Raw genomic sequence first — 19,688 nt, forward strand, 5'->3', positions numbered from 1 at the left:
CGATACTTTCTTCCAATAGGCATCCCAATTTATTCTAAACCATGTTCCATGATTGATGCAATGTTGGAATGCTGCTCAAATACCGTTCCTAAATTAGACATAATAAAGGGTAACTGGAATGAGCAGAGCATTTGTTTAATTGCGAGCAATTTGGCACGAGGGCAACTCGACGACGGTGTCCTTTTTAATAACAAAACCCCTGTGTACGACTGTCCGAGCTCTTTGCAAGCAAGTGGGTGGCTCTGAAAAGAGCCGTTGTTGTGGTGGTAGAGGCGGCGGCGCGTTCACTTCTTTGCCTGAGAGGTCTTCTTGGGCAGCAGCACGGCCTGGATGTTGGGCAGCACACCGCCCTGGGCGATAGTCACGCCGCCCATGAGCTTGTTGAGCTCCTCGTCGTTTCGCACGGCGAGCTGCAGGTGTCGGGGGATGATCCTCGTCTTCTTGTTGTCGCGGGCGGCATTGCCAGCCAGCTCGAGGATCTCGGCAGAAAGGTACTCGAGCACGGCGGCCAGGTAGACGGGTGCTCCAGCGCCGACCCGCTGGGCGTAATTGCCCTTGCGGAGCAGCCTGTGAACGCGACCCACGGGGAACTGCAAGCCGGCGCGGGAAGAGCGGGACTTTGCCTTGGCGCGAGATTTGCCACCGGTCTTGCCGCGTCCAGACATTGCTAAGGGACCTAGGATGCAAAAAGCAATAGAGACAAAGTACGAACGATTTGTGACGTTAACACGCACCACCGGAGCGCCTTTTATAGCGGAGACGAGGATCGTAGAGCGCGCCGCTGCTGATTGGCTCCTCTCGGTCGAGTCCCGCCCTCTCCTTGAGCCACCAATGAAAAGCCGGGACGCGAGGATTCGATGTTGACTTTAATTATTTTTATCCATATATATTTTTATGCGGACACGTATCTTAGGAATTAAACAATGCGATACACGTACTTAATAGGTTCAAGTTTTAAGCATTATTGAGTTAATTTATGGGCACGTGCTGGCAAGTCAAACTTATAAGCGGATTCCGCAAATATCAATGTATTATTGATTATAATCATCATTTTGAGGGACCTCATTGGTTATAAGAAATCATTGTGATAGCCTTGAGCTCGTGATTGATCGCCCACGTGCCTATACGGTGTATATATATTCCTTTAACCGCCTGTTCGGGCAATGCCTAAAAATATATGTGCGTGAATAATTCAGTCTCTTAGTTTGCAAAATGTGAACTTCTTATCAGCTCGGGATTGAAACAACATCAACCAATATCTTTGGGTTTAATAGTTAATATATTTCACCAAAATAACCCTTTTGTTGTAGATTATGTAAACATGGTTTCACAACGCTTATATACAACACCAACGTGTGATGTTGAAAAATGAGCGGCGGGGTATATAAAATGAACTTCATTGTCGCTTACGCCTGACGACTCGTGAGAGCCGTGACCAGCAAACGAAGGTTTCCGGCACCCGAACTTTGAAGGACACACATGGAAGCTTTTTCATGCGTAAGTGGTGGCTCTGAAAAGAGCCTTTGTGTTGTGCTTTGAGGGCCGAGCTGGGCGTTCAAGCGCGCTCGCCACGAATGCGGCGGGCGAGCTGAATGTCCTTGGGCATGATGGTGACGCGCTTGGCGTGGATGGCGCACAGGTTGGTGTCCTCGAAGAGCGCGACAAGGTACGCTTCGCTGGCCTCCTGCAGAGCCATGACAGCGGAGCTCTGGAAGCGCAGGTCGGTCTTGAAGTCCTGCGCGATCTCCCTGACGAGGCGCTGGAAGGGCAGTTTGCGGATGAGCAGCTCGGTGGACTTCTGGTAGCGGCGGATCTCGCGCAGAGCGACGGTGCCGGGCCTGTAGCGGTGAGGCTTCTTGACGCCGCCCGTGGCCGGAGCGCTCTTTCGGGCCGCCTTGGTGGCGAGTTGCTTGCGTGGGGCCTTGCCGCCCGTGGACTTGCGAGCGGTCTGCTTGGTGCGAGCCATGGCTTGGTGTGGGCAAAGATTCTCACAAGCGGGGAGAAGGCGGCTTATGTAGCCCAGAGCGCGCGCTCACTGGTCAGCGGAGTCGTGACGTGCGAAGACGGGGAGCGTGCTGATTGGTTGGCAGCGTGCAATGATCTCGAGTCGTCAACTCTTCTTAATCAACAAAATGTTCAGTTTGGATCATTTCAGAATGCCGTATCACGATGCAGTAGTACCGTTTGAGCGCCGTCGATGTCTTTAACGGATGTTATTTTCTCAAGCAAACACCTTTCCGAAAACGACTTTACAGTGCTCTGCATGATCTAAATAAAGTGTGAAGAAACTGCACTTCATTGGAAACAGTAATACGTAAAAATGTCGGAAAGAGGTGATCACAGGGATAGATATCTATTCTCTTGGCATTGAGATGATGATCATCAATTATACTGCACGAGTCATCCATGCTAGGCGCTTACTTTTACATATATGTACACGTGCCAAATGTTAGTTCCTGCCCGAAAATACAACCACGAATTAAATATATTGCATTGCAAGGTTTTGGCGTCAAATATCCAATGTAATATCTGAATGGGCTGCAGATGAAATCAATGGACAAACAAGTCCAATAAATGCCTGCTGGTGAATATGATGTGCCATGAATATTGTTATCGCTTTTATTCACGTTGAAACAGGTCAAAATGCGATCGATCTCTCCATTTCAATGAGCGAACAATGTACCCGCGTGAACCGGGACTTTGTTGGAAGTTTCGTTTTGTACTCCTGCTAGGACTGGTAATAGCAGGTTCGGAGAGGTGGGTGGCTCTGAAAAGAGCCTTTGTAATTAATGGTGGAGTCGAGGCTTCACTTGGAGCTTGTGTACTTGGTGACGGCCTTGGTGCCCTCCGACACGGCGTGCTTGGCCAGCTCGCCGGGGAGCAGCAGTCGCACTGCGGTCTGGATCTCCCGAGAGGTGATGGTGGAGCGTTTGTTGTAGTGCGCCAGGCGGGACGCCTCGGAAGCGATGCGCTCAAAGATGTCGTTGACGAACGAGTTCATGATGCTCATTGCCTTGGACGAGATGCCGGTATCGGGGTGCACCTGCTTCATCACCTTGTAGATGTAAATGGCGTAGCTCTCCTTCCTGCGGTGGCGTCGCTTCTTGCCATCCTTGCGCGTAGCCTTGGTCACAGCCTTCTTGGAGCCCTTCTTGGGAGCAGGAACCTTAGCCGGCCCAGCGGTCTTTGATGCGGGAGGATCGGGCATGTCGACGCGTCGTAGGCAGCTTCGGGTCAGTTCACAACAGACGGGAAGCGAATGTGGATGTCGGTCGCGCGTTGAGCTCCTTTTATAGGAGGCGAGATGCAAATCAGAGGATCGTAGTGCGCGGCGCTGCTGAGTGGCTCTTTTAGTACCATCCCTCTCCATCAGCCTCCAATGAGAAACGCGGACGCGATGTTCACTTTAATATAGTTTTTACTGCAAAAATGACTTGTGAATATAACACAATGTAATGTCCAAACATGTATATTAGTGAATTGCAGCCATGGCCATTGATTTTGTTTTAAAAAGGATGACTAGAAAACCCAATACAGTATATTGTGTTTTGAGTGTGGGTGTTTTTGTTTCTTACGAAGGATTGTTTCACAACTCGTCTAATACGGCACACGGGCGTTTTATGAACGCAATTTGGATAAATACAAGCGCTCGGTGGAGAAAAATAACTTCGCTGTTGTGCTGTACAGGTGGAGATTAGCGTTCCGGCACGCTACGTCAATTAGGACGAGTGTGCTGTAAGATTGTGGCGCCAAATGCTCTACGTAATATCGGAATCGGCTGCAGCTGGAAATTATTCACGCAAAAATACCAGAAATGGGTACTGTATTAATGCGTTCAAGAATTACGCCTTGTTAAATGTGACGTGTCGTGAATATCATGATTTCTTTCATTCATGTGGAAGCAGATGAAGATTCGCCAACTCAACAAGCAAACGTGTGGGGGTCGCTAGCCCCCGAGATCCCTCCCTCGATAATACTAACGGCCGGACTAACATCATCAATCGCCCCCCCGCTGCTAAGCGAACCGCCGCTAGGCTCCTCACCCAGGGTGTGGGAGCCGTCACCCGAGGATTCCCCTCCACCGCGGGTCCGCGTAGCAGGCATGGATAACCACGCACGCGCACACCCACACACAGCTCTGCACGGCACTCACCCAACCCTGACCACTCACGTTAGGATCGCGCACCTGTGTTACACACGTCGTGAACGTGCGCGCACACACGCGTACAGCTCCACACGCGATACCCACTCCTGCGCCGCTCTGCGCTGCGCTGGCCGCCCACGTTACGATCGCGCACCTGGGGCACGCCGATTACGCACGCCGAGAGCTTACGCAAGTAACGAGCGCACGCAAGCGGGGCACACGCCGACACGACGACTCGTCCCCTCCCCCACTCGCGCGTGCACGTCAACACAAATATCGTACAAGGACGATTCTCCTCTCACACGGCTGCGTAGTCACGCCAACACACCAAAAGTGCTCTCCCCGGGCGTTAACGCACACACCTTCGTACCCGCACAATCGTACAGAGACCACGGCCTTTATGCGTACAACGACCACACACTCGCGAATGCAGTGCACGCTAATACCACGTTCCAAAAACACCCAACAACACGGTTTTGTTACTACGCTCGAGATTTTATTAGCCCTTGCTAACCAACCGAGCCACCCGTGTGTGTGTGCGGGACAGCAAGGCGCTTCTAACCCACACTCTGGTGCCGTGTAGCCCTATTCTATGCTGCGCTCTCTGCTAAACCGCTTTCCTACTCGTCCTTACCCCGAACTAACCCTCTCCTACGGATCCTACCCTCCGCTCTGAGGTGTTGTAAGGCGCGCAACACGATACCGTCTGTAGTCCTTGGTGACCTTGCGGCGCTCAGATCGTCCTGCAGACAATCTAGCGGCTCGCCCGATGACTCCTTCGTCGCTGACCCCGTGTCCAAACTCCAGAAGAAGAGAGTTCCCTACTGCCCCTGCGTTTTCTTTTAAACTATTCACATCAAAGGCTAGGCGCCCCCGTCCCGACCGCCTTGGTCTCTCGACCAATCCTGAGCCTAGGATTTCCCGCTCTTTTGCGATCCCGCCGGCCTTTGAACTTTCGACCAATCAGTCGTCCCGGTTCCTGATCCCAGCTATCTGCCTTGCTGACCCGTGTTTGTGTTTGTATGCGTTTCTAACTGCGGGGCTCTCTGAGCTCGCCGTGGTCGTGCGATCTCAAATCCGCCCACGGCGCCGCAGTGTTACTTGGCCTGGGAAGGGTCCTGTCCAATTCCCTGGCCCTGAGAAACCGTGGGGTAACCCCCCTAGGGGCCCTCGGGTGAAAACTCAGGGTAGGTGACCCGACCACGAGGCCCTACGTGGGTGCGGGTGCGTGTTTATGTGGGGGGGGTGATGGGGGGCAGTGCGGCGGTGGAAGCCGGGCGGCTCCCTGGCTCGGCCGAGCGGCCCCGTCGCTGTGGCACCACATAGCCCCCCGGGGTGCCAGTCCCCGTCCCGGGTTGACTGGAGCACCTCGCCTGGGTTGCCCCCACGAGGTATCGCCGCGGGGTCCGCGGGATTCGCCCGGCCCTTGTGGCTGGCCTCGGGGGTGGCGGCTCCGTCTCCTGGGGCTCCGGCGGTGGTCTCCTCCTCCATTCCAACGGCTCCCCTCGGTCTCTGGCACCTGCGGGCTGGGGGACAAACTCAGAGGCGGTGGGGTTTAAGGGTCGCCGTCCTCGTCGCCCCCGGCCCCGCCCGGGGCCCCTCGGAGCCCGGGGCTCCGTGGGGCCCATATACTGCGCGAGGCCCCCGGGCACGGGGGGTAGGGGGACCCCGGGGTTTCGGGGTACTTGGACGGCGGGGCTCCCCCCCTCGGGGGCTGCTCGCCACGGCTTCAGTCGGCGGATGTTGACCACCATCTCCCGGCCCCTCTCTCCTCCCTGAATCAGCACCGTCCATGGTGAGATCTGCCGTCTCACAATCCAGGGTCCTCGCCAGTAGGTGGTCAGCTTCCCCACCTGTCCGGCACCGACGCGGGGAGTGTACAGCCACACCTCGGAGCCCGCAGTGTAGAAGGGGGGCTCCATACGGGGTCGGGCGCCCTGCTCTTGCCGCTGGTGCGCGGCCTCTCCGTGCGGGTAGGCTCGGCCCCTGGCCCCTCGCAGGGTCTCCAGCAAGTGCTCCACGGGGTGGCTCCCTTCCTCCCGTTGCGGCGGAGGGACACCGAACAGCAGATCTGCGGGCAGGCGAGACTCGCGACCAAACATCATTAGGAACGGGGTCTGTCCTGTAGATGTGTGAACGGCGGTGGTGTAGGCGAACAGGGCATAGGGGAGGTGTTCGTCCCAGTCCTGTTGATTCGCGGCCGCCATGCGTTTAAGCTTCCCGGCCAGAGTCTGGTTCATCCTCTCTACCATCCCGTTCGCCTGGGGGTGATATGCCGTGGTTCGGTCCTTCTGGATCCCGAACTCTCGGCACAGCGCCTGGAATAGTTCGGCCTCGAATTCACTACCCTGGTCGGTAATGACTCGTTCGGGGATCCCGCACTTAAGTACGTAGTTTTCCACGAAGGCCCGGGCCACTACGAGGGCTGTTTTATCCGGGATAGCCACCGCCACGGGGTAGCGGGTGAAGTACTCCACCGCTACAAGAATATATCGGTTGCCCCGGTGGGATCGTGGAAAGGGCCCTTGCAGGTCGATTCCGACCAACTGATTCGTCCGACTGACTCGGAACGGCCTCAGGGGTACCTGGTACCTCGCCGGCTTTTGCCCACACTGCTGACAGGCCCGGCAGCCCTGCACCCAGGCGGCCACATCTTGCGCCAATTTAGGCCAGAGATACTGGCGACGCAGAGTCTCCCGGGTGCGCCGTTCCCCATCATGGCCCCCGAGCGGGTGGTCGTGTACCAGTCGTAGCAGCTGGGGTCGCACCTGGGCAGGAACACAGATACACCCCGGCTGGCCGGCCTCGGTTAACTCCCGTACCACTCCGTTCTGTACACACAACCGGGCATACAAACCGCTCCAGGGTCCTGGTAGGGCGCTCTTTTCCTCCCGCAGTGCCGCCTCCACTGCCGCCAGATCCGGATCTCGCTGCTGGGTCTGTCTCAGCTGCTCGTCGTTTAGGCCCGGGAAGGCACAGCCGACGTCCTCCTGGATCCGTCCGATCGGGTCCCGAGCCGCGGGTCCCGCGCTTGCCGGGCGGTCGACGGGATCCTCAGTGCCACCTGCGAGGGTCTCTGTGGCGCACACTGCACTCTCTCTCGGGGGGGGGAGTTTAGTTTCCGCGCGCTCCTTGGGTTCTGCTGCCTGGCGGCAGCGTCCCCCCGTGAAGCACGGGCAGGCGTCTCCCTCCCTCGTCTCAGCGCGCACCGCGGGCCGTCTTGACAAGGCGTCCGCGTTCGCGTGTGTCCGCCCCGCTCGGTACTCGATCTGCAGGTTGTACTCCTGCAGCTGCGCCAGCCATCGAGCCATCTGCCCCCGCGGTTCCTTGAATGTAAGGAGGAACTGCAGTGCATAATGATCGGTGCGCACACGACATTTCCTGCCGTACAAGTACGGTCGGAACTGTTTACACGCGAAAATTACAGCATACAGTTCCTGACGGGTTACACAATAGTTCAGTTCGGCCCCGCTCAGGGTCCGACTGGCGTACGCGATGACCCGCTCCGTCCCACCCTGCACTTGCGACAGCACCGCGCCCAGCCCACTGCTGCAGGCGTCAGTGTCCAAAATAAAATCGGTGGTGAAATCTGGGAAAGCCAAGGTGGGGGTGTGGGTGAGGTGGTCTTTGAGTGTGGTGAAAGCCGTCTGGCAGGCCTCCGACCACTGATAGGGGTTCTTAGGGGAGGTGAGTTGGGTGAGGGGGCGTGCAATCTCACTGAATCCCTTTACAAATCGACGGTAATAAGTGGCGAGTCCCAAGAATGACCTGATCTCCGTCAGGTTCCTCGGCCGCGGCCAATCCACTACGGCACGCACCTTCTCGGGATCGGTGCTCACCCCTGCCTCGCTGACTCGGTGTCCGAGGTACCCCACCTCGCGTTGCGCAATGTAACACTTGCGTGGCTTGAGCTTGAGATGGGCTGCTCGCAGTCGCTGGAATACTTCCCGCAGCCTGGACCAGTGTTCGGACAGCGACCTACTGAACACTATTACGTCGTCCAGGTAAATCAGGCACTGTTCCCACTGCAAGCCCCGCATCACCAACTCCATCAACCGCTGGAACGTCGCGGGCGCGTTAGTGAGTCCGAACGGCAACACTCGAAACTCAAACAGGCCCATCGGGGTGGTGAATGCTGTTTTTGGCCGATCCTCCTCCGTCATCTCCACCTGCCAGTAACCGGACGCCAGATCGAGGGTGGAAAAATACCGCGCTCCTGCGAGACTGTCGAAGGTGTCGTCGATGCGTGGGATGGGAAAAGCGTCGCCGAGGGTGACTGCGTTCAATTTTCGGTAATCAACGCAGAACCGAGTCGATCCGTCCTTTTTCGTTACCAGTACCACCGGGGCAGACCAAGGGCTCGCGGAGGGCTGGATTATGTTATTGCGTAGCATATCCGTGACTGCCTCTTTGATCTGGGTCCGTTCAGGCGCGCCCACTCGGTATGCGGGGAGTTTGATGGGTCGGGCTGCACCTGTGTCAATTTGGTGCTTGACCAGGTCGGTCCGGCCCACGTCCGAATCGTGCTCACTGAACACGTCGGTGTACTCCCGCAATAACCCGCGCAGCTGATCGGCCTCCCCCTTAGGTAAGGCTGCCCAAGGCACATGTAACGCATCCTGCAGGGGAACAATCTCGGCTCGGGGGGTCGGGCCGACCCGCCAGGCCAGATCCTGGCTGTCCTCGGGGCGGCCAGGGTCCTCCGCCCAGAGTGCGAACACCGAGTCGTTCGAGTGGCGAGCATGCAGGGGGTGTACGGTGGCTACCGGGGTGCGTCGTCGTATCATTGCCGGGGTACTGTGTGGGTTAAACACACGTATAAACAGCCGGCCCCCATCTGCGTTTACCAGTGTGGCTGACCCTACCACCCCGTATCGCGATGCCAACTCCGGGTGAGGAGTCAGCATTACCTCGCCCGATGGTCGGTGGGTTGGGTCGGTGGAGAGGGTTGCCACTGGCACCAGCATCTCGGCGAGAGGCCCGATGGTGACGGCCGACACCAGCGTAGCGGCCACAGGTGCGAAGCGGGGGCGCGTTGGTTCTCGTCCCAGGAACGGTATCCGCTCGCCGTTGCTCTCCATGGTGGCGCATCGCTGGCGGGGTTGCACGTTGAGTCCCAGCCGTTCTAAGAGGTCGGTACCTGCGATACACTCGTGACACAACGCACTCGACACGTAGAACTCCTGGGTGCACACCTGACTGCCTATGCGGACCTCTAGGGTGGCTCTCCCCAGCAGCCCCATTCCGGCTCCGCTCGCCGTGTGCAGCGCGCGGTCCGGTGCCTGCAGGTGACGCACGTCGACCCCGATCGCGCTGCAGTGCGCTGCGCTCACGAGCGAGGCCACCGCCCCCGTGTCCAGCAGAATTCGGGTACGCACTCCGTTTACCTCCCCTTCCACCAGCGACGTGGCCCCCGTGATCCCCGCCACCAGCTCCCGTAGCCAGTCGCCAGGAGTCACCGTTTCCGTGGGCGTTGTTGTTGGAACCTGTGTGGAGATCACTCGCTCGCCATTATTACCGTCTTTTTGCATCGGGACCGCTTCGAATGCACCCCCAGATGGTCCACTCTCTAGGGGGCGTTGGGGTTTAACCCCGGCGCGTTTCTAGCGCGGGCGATCTGCGGACAGTCTCTCACGAGATGCCCTCGCCGGTCACACAGGTAACACGCACGGGGGGCCGTCCCGTAGGAGCCCCCCCGTCCGTTCCCTATCCCCCCTCCGGCACGCCGCTGCCCCGACTCTGCCTCCAGTCGAGCCACTCTCCCAGTTAATCCTCCTACCTCGGCCTGGACCGTCTCTACCATTGTCTCCAGCGCAGTCATGTGTGCCCGTACTTGGGTTACCTTGGTGTCTACTTGGGTTACCCTGTCACCTACCTGGGTTACCTGGCCGGAGACATCCTTTATACCCGTTTGTATACCGGCAACCCATCCCGGGGTTGTCTCGCGGGACACTGGAGGTTCTCTTTCCCGGCCCCTTACCGTCCTCGCGAGCTCCTGTTCCTCCTCCTCGTCTTCCGAGAGCAGGCTCGCAATGGCGCGCTCTCGTCCCAGCCCCCGGAGCTGCGCGCGTTCGCTGTGAATTCTTTCACACTTACGTGCGCGCTCGACAAGGGCGTTAAAGGGAAGACGTGGGCAGCTCATGTCTGGCTGCCACCACGCCGTGCGAGACAGGTACCGCTGGATTTTCTCGGCAGCCAGTTCCTCAATAACCTCAGTTGCGTACCCCGGGCGTGCGATCTTTGTTAACTCGCGCACATCCTCGGCGTAATCACGGAGATCTTCGCCAGGTTGGCGACGGCGCGCCTCTAAGGCCGATTTTGCTTCCTCCTCGTCACGCGTGCCAAAACGCTGATCGAGTCGGCGCATCAGCTCCTCTAGCTGTGTCTGTGCGCTCGCGGGTAACGCTTCTACAAAATCGGCTGCCCGCCCATCAAGATTCATATTAAGTTGACGTACTGCCTGCGCGTCCGTCCATCCATTAATTTCCTTGGCCCCTAAGAGATTGCGGGCGAATGCCTTCCACGAAGGGGCCCCCCGGCCGGTAAATATCAGTCTTATTTTAGCGTGAGGTAACGCGGGGGTCCGTACCGCTTCCGACACCAATTTGTGGGGGTCGCTAGCCCCCGAGATCCCTCCCTCGATAATACTAACGGCCGGACTAACATCATCAATCGCCCCCCCGCTGCTAAGCGAACCGCCGCTAGGCTCCTCACCCAGGGTGTGGGAGCCGTCACCCGAGGATTCCCCTCCACCGCGGGTCCGCGTAGCAGGCATGGATAACCACGCACGCGCACACCCACACACAGCTCTGCACGGCACTCACCCAACCCTGACCACTCACGTTAGGATCGCGCACCTGTGTTACACACGTCGTGAACGTGCGCGCACACACGCGTACAGCTCCACACGCGATACCCACTCCTGCGCCGCTCTGCGCTGCGCTGGCCGCCCACGTTACGATCGCGCACCTGGGGCACGCCGATTACGCACGCCGAGAGCTTACGCAAGTAACGAGCGCACGCAAGCGGGGCACACGCCGACACGACGACTCGTCCCCTCCCCCACTCGCGCGTGCACGTCAACACAAATATCGTACAAGGACGATTCTCCTCTCACACGGCTGCGTAGTCACGCCAACACACCAAAAGTGCTCTCCCCGGGCGTTAACGCACACACCTTCGTACCCGCACAATCGTACAGAGACCACGGCCTTTATGCGTACAACGACCACACACTCGCGAATGCAGTGCACGCTAATACCACGTTCCAAAAACACCCAACAACACGGTTTTGTTACTACGCTCGAGATTTTATTAGCCCTTGCTAACCAACCGAGCCACCCGTGTGTGTGTGCGGGACAGCAAGGCGCTTCTAACCCACACTCTGGTGCCGTGTAGCCCTATTCTATGCTGCGCTCTCTGCTAAACCGCTTTCCTACTCGTCCTTACCCCGAACTAACCCTCTCCTACGGATCCTACCCTCCGCTCTGAGGTGTTGTAAGGCGCGCAACACGATACCGTCTGTAGTCCTTGGTGACCTTGCGGCGCTCAGATCGTCCTGCAGACAATCTAGCGGCTCGCCCGATGACTCCTTCGTCGCTGACCCCGTGTCCAAACTCCAGAAGAAGAGAGTTCCCTACTGCCCCTGCGTTTTCTTTTAAACTATTCACATCAAAGGCTAGGCGCCCCCGTCCCGACCGCCTTGGTCTCTCGACCAATCCTGAGCCTAGGATTTCCCGCTCTTTTGCGATCCCGCCGGCCTTTGAACTTTCGACCAATCAGTCGTCCCGGTTCCTGATCCCAGCTATCTGCCTTGCTGACCCGTGTTTGTGTTTGTATGCGTTTCTAACTGCGGGGCTCTCTGAGCTCGCCGTGGTCGTGCGATCTCAAATCCGCCCACGGCGCCGCAGTGTTACTTGGCCTGGGAAGGGTCCTGTCCAATTCCCTGGCCCTGAGAAACCGTGGGGTAACCCCCCTAGGGGCCCTCGGGTGAAAACTCAGGGTAGGTGACCCGACCACGAGGCCCTACGTGGGTGCGGGTGCGTGTTTATGTGGGGGGGGTGATGGGGGGCAGTGCGGCGGTGGAAGCCGGGCGGCTCCCTGGCTCGGCCGAGCGGCCCCGTCGCTGTGGCACCACAAACGTCCACCACGCTCACGAGGAATTGGCGCGCAATAACCCAGGACATGTGCTCCATTTAGAAAGTGTTTGGCAACACTGGCGCAAGCAGTTTCGAAGAGGTGGGTGGCTCTGAAAAGAGCCTTTGGGTTGGCTTAATGTGCGAGAGATGGGCGCTCAGCCTCCGAAGCCGTAGAGAGTGCGGCCCTGGCGCTTGAGGGCGTAGACCACGTCCATGGCGGTGACGGTCTTGCGCTTGGCGTGCTCCGTGTAGGTGACGGCGTCGCGGATGACGTTCTCAAGGAAGACCTTCAGGACGCCGCGGGTCTCCTCGTAGATGAGGCCCGAGATGCGCTTCACACCGCCGCGGCGAGCGAGGCGGCGGATGGCGGGCTTGGTGATGCCCTGGATGTTGTCGCGCAGCACCTTGCGATGGCGTTTTGCGCCTCCCTTGCCGAGCCCCTTACCGCCTTTACCGCGTCCAGACATTGCGACTACTTCTGACAAAGCACGCGAGAGACATGCGCGCTCAGCTTGCAGCAGCAGCCACCTTTATATCCGAAGCGTGGTGACGTCACCGACCACCCCTGCCCTCCGCGATGGCTCCGCCTTAAACCTTCGACATTTAACCTCTGTGACGAAGAAAACCCTCCACCGTCGTCAAAAACACTTCCGTGACATGTACAATATGCGACGTTTTGGGCAATGACCCTTCTTCGAAGCACTCTGTAATGATATTGGCACACCCGCAGCGAACGCGAGAGGAACGCAATCTGTTGCAAGATTGCACGTGGAGTGAATAATCGGTGTAAGGTCTTGTTTTCAAGTGAACAAGATGAACTAACTTTATAATCGTGTGAAGCTAAACGGCTTCCAACACAATAGTTGAGTGAACGTCACCAACTAGTTCTCCCAAAGTAAGAAAGACATTTATTTTAATAGAGAAGTTTAGATGGTGCACCGCAATGTTTACAAAACAAAAACAAAGTGAAAAGGCGAGAACGAGCGAATGAAGGCAAATTGAGTAAAGCTGTCTGGAATCAATACATTTTTAGACTAAATTCCATATTTGGCACCAGTAACATGATGACGGAATGAAGAGGTGCAACACATAATCAAAATTGGAGGTTCGTCAAGAATGCATCGATTTGAATCTGGATTTAGATTAGAATCGCCAGCGAGAATGCTGACGTCGCTGACATTACTCTGCACCCAGTTCGAGTGAGGGAGCTGCCACCCGCCCCGCCTGTGTTTATGATTACTGCTTTCGGGCTCGATTACTCCCATCACATCAATGCTTAAAACACATCGAGTGGGTAAAATGTTATACAGTTAATTTGGCGAATGTACGAAACTTATCCAATCTACACAAATCCTCACGATTGAACTGCACCAAGCGTCGAGCTCCTTGATCAGGGCCGAGTCAAGGCGAGCAACCATCGCCACGCCGTAAATGGGTTTGACTTACAGAATATGGCACGCATTCAACAGCAACGTAATACACTGCCATGTGTTAACGATGAACTAATTGAAGCGCAGCAGCACCTGGTTCACTTTTTTTAACTAAGTGGGTGGCTCTGAAAAGAGCCGTTGAGGTGGAGTGAATCGAGCATCGTCCGATCGGATTCACTTCTTTGGCGCAGTCTTCTTGGGCTTGGCCGCGGCCTTCTTGGGCTTGGCCACCTTGGGTTTGGCGGCCTTGGCCTTGATGGTCTTGGGCTTAGCGACCTTGGGCTTCGCAGCCTTGGGCTTGGCTGGGCTCTTCGCCACCTTCTTGGGCTTAACAGCCGACTTCACCTTTTTGGGGCTCTTGGCCGACTTGGCAGCCGCGGGCTTCTTTGCTTTCTTGGGAGACTTCTTGGGCGCGGTCTTCTTGGCTGCCGCGGGCTTCTTCACCTTCTTTGCTGCCGCGGGCTTTTTAGCTGCGCGCTTTGATGTTGACGACTTGGGCTTCGCCTTTGCGGCAGCCTTTTCCTTGTTGAGTTTGAAAGAGCCAGATGCACCGCTGCCCTTCACTTGCGCCACGGCGTCTTTGGCCACGAGCTTCTTGATGGCCAACTTCACGCGGGCATTGTTCTTCTCCACGTCGTATCCTCCGGCAGCAAGTGACTTTTTGAGCGCAGGAAGAGACACGCCGTTCCTCTCCTTGCTGCTGGCCAGAGCCTTGAGGATGAGCTCGGACACGCTGGGGCCGACCTTCTTGGACTTTGGAGCGGCGCGCTTCTTCTTGGGGCTTTTAGGCGCTGAAGTAGCCGCAGCTGGTGGTTGAGCAGGAGCAGTTTCCGCCATCTCAAAACGTCGCTTTTATCGCCTCGCCTCTTTGAAATCGAAATCAGCGCTCTCACGGATTCAAACCGAGCGTCCTCCAGGCCCGAGGTTATTATAGAAGCGGCGTACTGAATGCGGACGTCGCTGAGATCATCCAGCACTCAGATCTAGTGAGGAAGTTGCCACCATACTCACTGTGTTTATCACGCCTGCCTTTGGGCTCGATTACTCCCGTAACGTTCATACTTACATGCATATAGTTGATACATTATCACGAAGATCACTTCTTTAATGTACGTTATTTATGCAATATACGACAATGCTCACGATATAAATTATAATTCAAAACAAGTGAACAACCAACATTTGGGAGACATTGTTCGGTCAGGGCGAGATATGATGATTGTCGTTTTTCAAAAGTGTTAATGATGAACACTATTTAAAACACACTCGAATGTTTTGCAAGACAAGATGCTTCAACAGACTACTCATATTTAATTCCAACGAAATATTTTCTATTTAAGTTTTGCCTCGCGCGCTCGCGATTCCTCCTCTCGCGCTATGGTGAGGACTGCGCGCCATGCCAACCGTCCCTTGTCACCGAACTTTTAACTGGACGTTTTAATCGAACTTTGAAATTAATAAATATATGGATTTTCAGATGGACAACAAACTGAAGAAAATTACTCAAAATTAACCGACATTAAATAGAAAGTTTAACATGTTACGTGGCAAGAGGTGAGTAGCTCACGCACTGCAGAAGGGTCGCGCGCCTTGAACAAGATCGAGGCACGGTGCACAATTATCACCACTCAAATTCAACTCAAGTGACTCCGCAGTCGAATGTTTAAAGAACATATATAATCTTACGTTTAATGCACCGACAGAGTTGATATTCTAGGAGCGCAGGATGGTTCATGCGATGAGTTGTTTTTACTGCAATAAGTAACACGTATTTACTGCACTAAGTAACTGTGGTGCCACAGCGACGGGGCCGCTCGGCCGAGCCAGGGAGCCGCCCGGCTTCCACCGCCGCACTGCCCCCCATCACCCCCCCCACATAAACACGCACCCGCACCCACGTAGGGCCTCGTGGTCGGGTCACCTACCCTGAGTTTTCACCCGAGGGCCCCCTAGGGGGGTTACCCCACGGTTTCTCAGGGCCAGGGAATTGGACAGGACCCTTCCCAGGCCAAGTAACACTGCGGCGCCGTGGGCGGATTTGAGATCGCACGACCATGGCGAGCTCAGAGAGCCCCGCAGTTAGAAACGCATACAAACACAAACACGGGTCAGCAAGGCAGATAGCTGGGATCAGGACCCGGGACGACTGATTGGTCGAAAGTTCAAAGGCCGGCGGGATCGCAAAAGAGCGGGAAATCCTAGGCTCAGGATTGGTCGAGAGACCAAGGCGGTCGGGACGGGGGCGCCTAGCCTTTGATGTGAATAGTTTAAAAGAAAACGCAGGGGCAGTAGGGAACTCTCTTCTTCTGGAGTTTGGACACGGGGTCAGCGACGAAGGAGTCATCGGGCGAGCCGCTAGATTGTCTGCAGGACGATCTGAGCGCCGCAAGGTCACCAAGGACTACAGACGGTATCGTGTTGCGCGCCTTACAACACCTCAGAGCGGAGGGTAGGATCCGTAGGAGAGGGTTAGTTCGGGGTAAGGACGAGTAGGAAAGCGGTTTAGCAGAGAGCGCAGCATAGAATAGGGCTACACGGCACCAGAGTGTGGGTTAGAAGCGCCTTGCTGTCCCGCACACACACACGGGTGGCTCGGTTGGTTAGCAAGGGCTAATAAAATCTCGAGCGTAGTAACAAAACCGTGTTGTTGGGTGTTTTTGGAACGTGGTATTAGCGTGCACTGCATTCGCGAGTGTGTGGTCGTTGTACGCATAAAGGCCGTGGTCTCTGTACGATTGTGCGGGTACGGAGGTGTGTGCGTTAACGCCCGGGGAGAGCACTTTTGGTGTGTTGGCGTGACTACGCAGCCGTGTGAGAGGAGAATCGTCCTTGTACGATATTTGTGTTGACGTGCACGCGCGAGTGGGGGAGGAGACGAGTCGTCGTGTCGGCGTGTGCCCCGCGTGCGTGCGCTCGTTACTTGCGTAAGCTCTCGGCGTGCGTAATCGGCGTGCCCAAGGTGCGCGATCGTAACGTGGGCGGCCAGCGCGGCGCAGAGCGGCGCAGGAGTGGGTATCGCGTGTGGAGCTGTATGCGTGTGTGCGCGCACGTTCACGACGTGTGTAACACAGGTGCGCGATCCTAACGTGAGTGGTCAGGGTTGGGTGAGTGCCGTGCAGAGCTGTGTGTGGGTGTGCGCGTGCGTGGTTATCCATGCCTGCTACGCGGACCCGCGGTGGAGGGGAATCCTCGGGTGACGGCTCCCACACCCTGGGTGAGGAGCCTAGCGGCGGTTCGCTTAGCAGCGGGGGGGCGATTGATGATGTTAGTCCGGCCGTTAGTATTATCGAGGGAGGGATCTCGGGGGCTAGCGACCCCTACATAACACGAATGAGTAATCATTGGAAAGATGTTATTAACCATGTAAAAATATTTAACTACACATATTTGTACCATCTTATTTGACAGGTAATATTATACTTTACCGAGTGTTGACATCCCCAGCGTTTACCAGTACTTTTATGCTTACTATCAGCTAACACTGGCCACAACCCTGAGCTGATGTGCTCATTTGTTCCCTTTTAGCCCCGACACCCCACGCCACTCCCCGGCAACCACATTCAGATAAGGCCCCCCCCCTCTGCCCCCCCCTGATTTATTATTTAAATTATTATTTATATTATTTAAATTATGTATTATTATTGTTTTACCTACGTGACTTTACCGAAAAAACCTAAGAGTATGAATCATTGCAGTCACGAAAGCTTCAAATCTAGAACGAATGCAAGAATCATTCATTCCACGCGCATGTGAAGAGGAGTCGTAGAATGGTTTATGCACTTCTTTATACTGGTAGCAACGAAGTGGACCAGCCTACAATAGATTATATCGTCCGTCCGTCCGTCCGTGTAGCAACATCGCCCCCTATTGCAGACACTTGGCATGACCCTACAAAAACCTTTAGACTCTGTGATACTTTCCTGGCTAAACAAGTGTAACATTCCCTTATAATTCCCTAAGATAGCTTTTAATTAAAACATTTACATTAATGAGGTTTTCCTGGCTAAACACGTGTAACATTCCCTTATAATTCCCTGAGATAGCTTTTAATTAAAACTTTGAAATTAAATAAAAAAAAACTCACAGCGCCCTAAAGCCTACAGCTAGGCCTAAAGCCTAGAACTGGGCCTCAAAGTCTGACTTCGTATCGTACCCCTGCGTGTGTGCAAGGGAGTTAATGTTTAACAATGTTACATTCCCTGATGCTTTTAAATATAAACATTTAAATTTAAAGCTTTTACATGAATAATAAAAACATTTAAATTAAAAATTAACTCTCGGCGGACTAAAGCCTACAGCTAGGCCTCAAGCCTCGAACGCCTCAAACTCTCCCTTCGTATTGTTCCCCTGCGTGTGTGCAAGGGAGTTATGTTTAACAATGTTACATTCCCTGATGCTTTTAAATAGAAACATTTAAATGTAAAGCTTTTACATAAATTATAAAAACAGGTAAATTAAAAATTAACTCACGGCGCCCTAAAGCCTACAGCTAGGCCTAAAGCCTAGACCTAGGCCTCACACTCTCCCTTCGTATCGTCCGATTCAGTGTAGCAACATCGCCCCATACTGCAAACACTTGGCAGGATCCTACAAAAACCTTTAGTCTCAGTGGGGCTTTCCTGGCTAAACAAGTGTAATAATACATTATGTTTATATTCTTTGGTTATTCGTTCCTACCAGCCCACCCCGCAGGGTCCTGTTTTCACCAACGCACAGCAATACTCGTTCCAAGACCAACCCCGGGCACACGTCCCACAGCCCCTTTTAACTCCTCAATCTCCGCTCCCAATACACATCCGCGTCCAGCACGCCTGCTCCGGGTGACGTCACTGCCCTTTAACCCCTGACACCCCCGTCCAGCTCTTTCCCGCGCGTGTGATTGGTGCGTGTTGTCGTGAGAGCGGAGATGTCGTGTTTGCGTGGTGCGTGAGGGTGGCTCGCAGATCCCTTAAAGTGCTTGAACCATTCTCCGACTCCTCTTCATATGTAATCTGACCGCTCAAAAAGAGCGAGTTTTATTCTTTAAAAAACACGATACTTTCTTCCAATAGGCATCCCAATTTATTCTAAACCATGTTCCATGATTGATGCAATGTTGGAATGCTGCTCAAATACCGTTCCTAAATTAGACATAATAAAGGGTAACTGGAATGAGCAGAGCATTTGTTTAATTGCGAGCAATTTGGCACGAGGGCAACTCGACGACGGTGTCCTTATTAATAACAAAACCCCTGTGTACGACTGTCCGAGCTCTTTGCAAGCAAGTGGGTGGCTCTGAAAAGAGCCGTTGTTGTGGTGGTAGAGGCGGCGGCGCGTTCACTTCTTTGCCTGAGAGGTCTTCTTGGGCAGCAGCACGGCCTGGATGTTGGGCAGCACACCGCCCTGGGCGATAGTCACGCCGCCCATGAGCTTGTTGAGCTCCTCGTCGTTTCGCACGGCGAGCTGCAGGTGTCGGGGGATGATCCTCGTCTTCTTGTTGTCGCGGGCGGCATTGCCAGCCAGCTCGAGGATCTCGGCAGAAAGGTACTCGAGCACGGCGGCCAGGTAGACGGGTGCTCCAGCGCCGACCCGCTGGGCGTAATTGCCCTTGCGGAGCAGCCTGTGAACGCGACCCACGGGGAACTGCAAGCCGGCGCGGGAAGAGCGGGACTTTGCCTTGGCGCGAGATTTGCCACCGGTCTTGCCGCGTCCAGACATTGCTAAGGGACCTAGGATGCAAAAAGCAATAGAGACAAAGTACGAACGATTTGTGACGTTAACACGCACCACCGGAGCGTCTTTTATAGCGGAGACGAGGATCGTAGAGCGCGCCGCTGCTGATTGGCTCCTCTCGGTCGAGTCCCGCCCTCTCCTTGAGCCACCAATGAAAAGCCGGGACGCGAGGATTCGATGTTGACTTTAATTATTTTTATCCATATATATTTTTATGCGGACACGTATCTTAGGAATTAAACAATGCGATACACGTACTTAATA

At 55.3% G+C, this 19,688-nt stretch overlaps 5 protein-coding genes and 1 pseudogene across 6 annotated transcripts; all 6 read right to left on the reverse strand.

The window, feature by feature from the left end:
* Positions 1 to 237: 237 nt before the first annotated feature.
* Positions 238 to 744, reverse strand: LOC144734940 (histone H2A-like). Its single transcript, XM_078617412.1, has one exon. The coding sequence runs from the start codon at positions 663 to 665 to the stop codon at positions 285 to 287; it is 381 nt and encodes a 126-aa protein (XP_078473538.1). The 5' UTR covers positions 666 to 744; the 3' UTR covers positions 238 to 284.
* Positions 745 to 831: 87 nt separating this feature from the next.
* Positions 832 to 2,416, reverse strand: LOC144734933 (histone H3). The gene has a single exon (XM_078617399.1). It carries the CDS (start codon positions 1,964 to 1,966, stop codon positions 1,556 to 1,558), a length of 411 nt encoding a protein of 136 aa, XP_078473525.1. The 5' UTR covers positions 1,967 to 2,416; the 3' UTR covers positions 832 to 1,555.
* A 335-nt stretch (positions 2,417 to 2,751) lies between these two features.
* On the reverse strand, positions 2,752 to 3,245 carry LOC144734949 (histone H2B type 3-B-like). The gene has a single exon (XM_078617424.1). It carries the CDS (start codon positions 3,206 to 3,208, stop codon positions 2,807 to 2,809), a length of 402 nt encoding a protein of 133 aa, XP_078473550.1. The 5' UTR covers positions 3,209 to 3,245; the 3' UTR covers positions 2,752 to 2,806.
* A 9,140-nt stretch (positions 3,246 to 12,385) lies between these two features.
* On the reverse strand, positions 12,386 to 12,798 carry LOC144735040 (histone H4). Its single transcript, XM_078617435.1, has one exon. It carries the CDS (start codon positions 12,747 to 12,749, stop codon positions 12,438 to 12,440), a length of 312 nt encoding a protein of 103 aa, XP_078473561.1. The 5' UTR covers positions 12,750 to 12,798; the 3' UTR covers positions 12,386 to 12,437.
* A 375-nt stretch (positions 12,799 to 13,173) lies between these two features.
* LOC144734976 (histone H1 pseudogene) lies at positions 13,174 to 14,762 on the reverse strand (annotated as a pseudogene). The gene has a single exon (XR_013588577.1). The product of XR_013588577.1 is annotated as a histone H1 pseudogene (transcript).
* A 3,944-nt stretch (positions 14,763 to 18,706) lies between these two features.
* LOC144735054 (histone H2A-like) lies at positions 18,707 to 19,573 on the reverse strand. The gene has a single exon (XM_078617443.1). It carries the CDS (start codon positions 19,407 to 19,409, stop codon positions 19,029 to 19,031), a length of 381 nt encoding a protein of 126 aa, XP_078473569.1. The 5' UTR covers positions 19,410 to 19,573; the 3' UTR covers positions 18,707 to 19,028.
* Positions 19,574 to 19,688: the final 115 nt, after the last annotated feature.

The sequence above is a fragment of the Lampetra planeri genome, chromosome 3, assembly GCF_965212315.1.
Source record: "Lampetra planeri chromosome 3, kcLamPlan1.2.h2, whole genome shotgun sequence".
Classification (NCBI taxonomy): domain Eukaryota; kingdom Metazoa; phylum Chordata; class Hyperoartia; order Petromyzontiformes; family Petromyzontidae; genus Lampetra; species Lampetra planeri.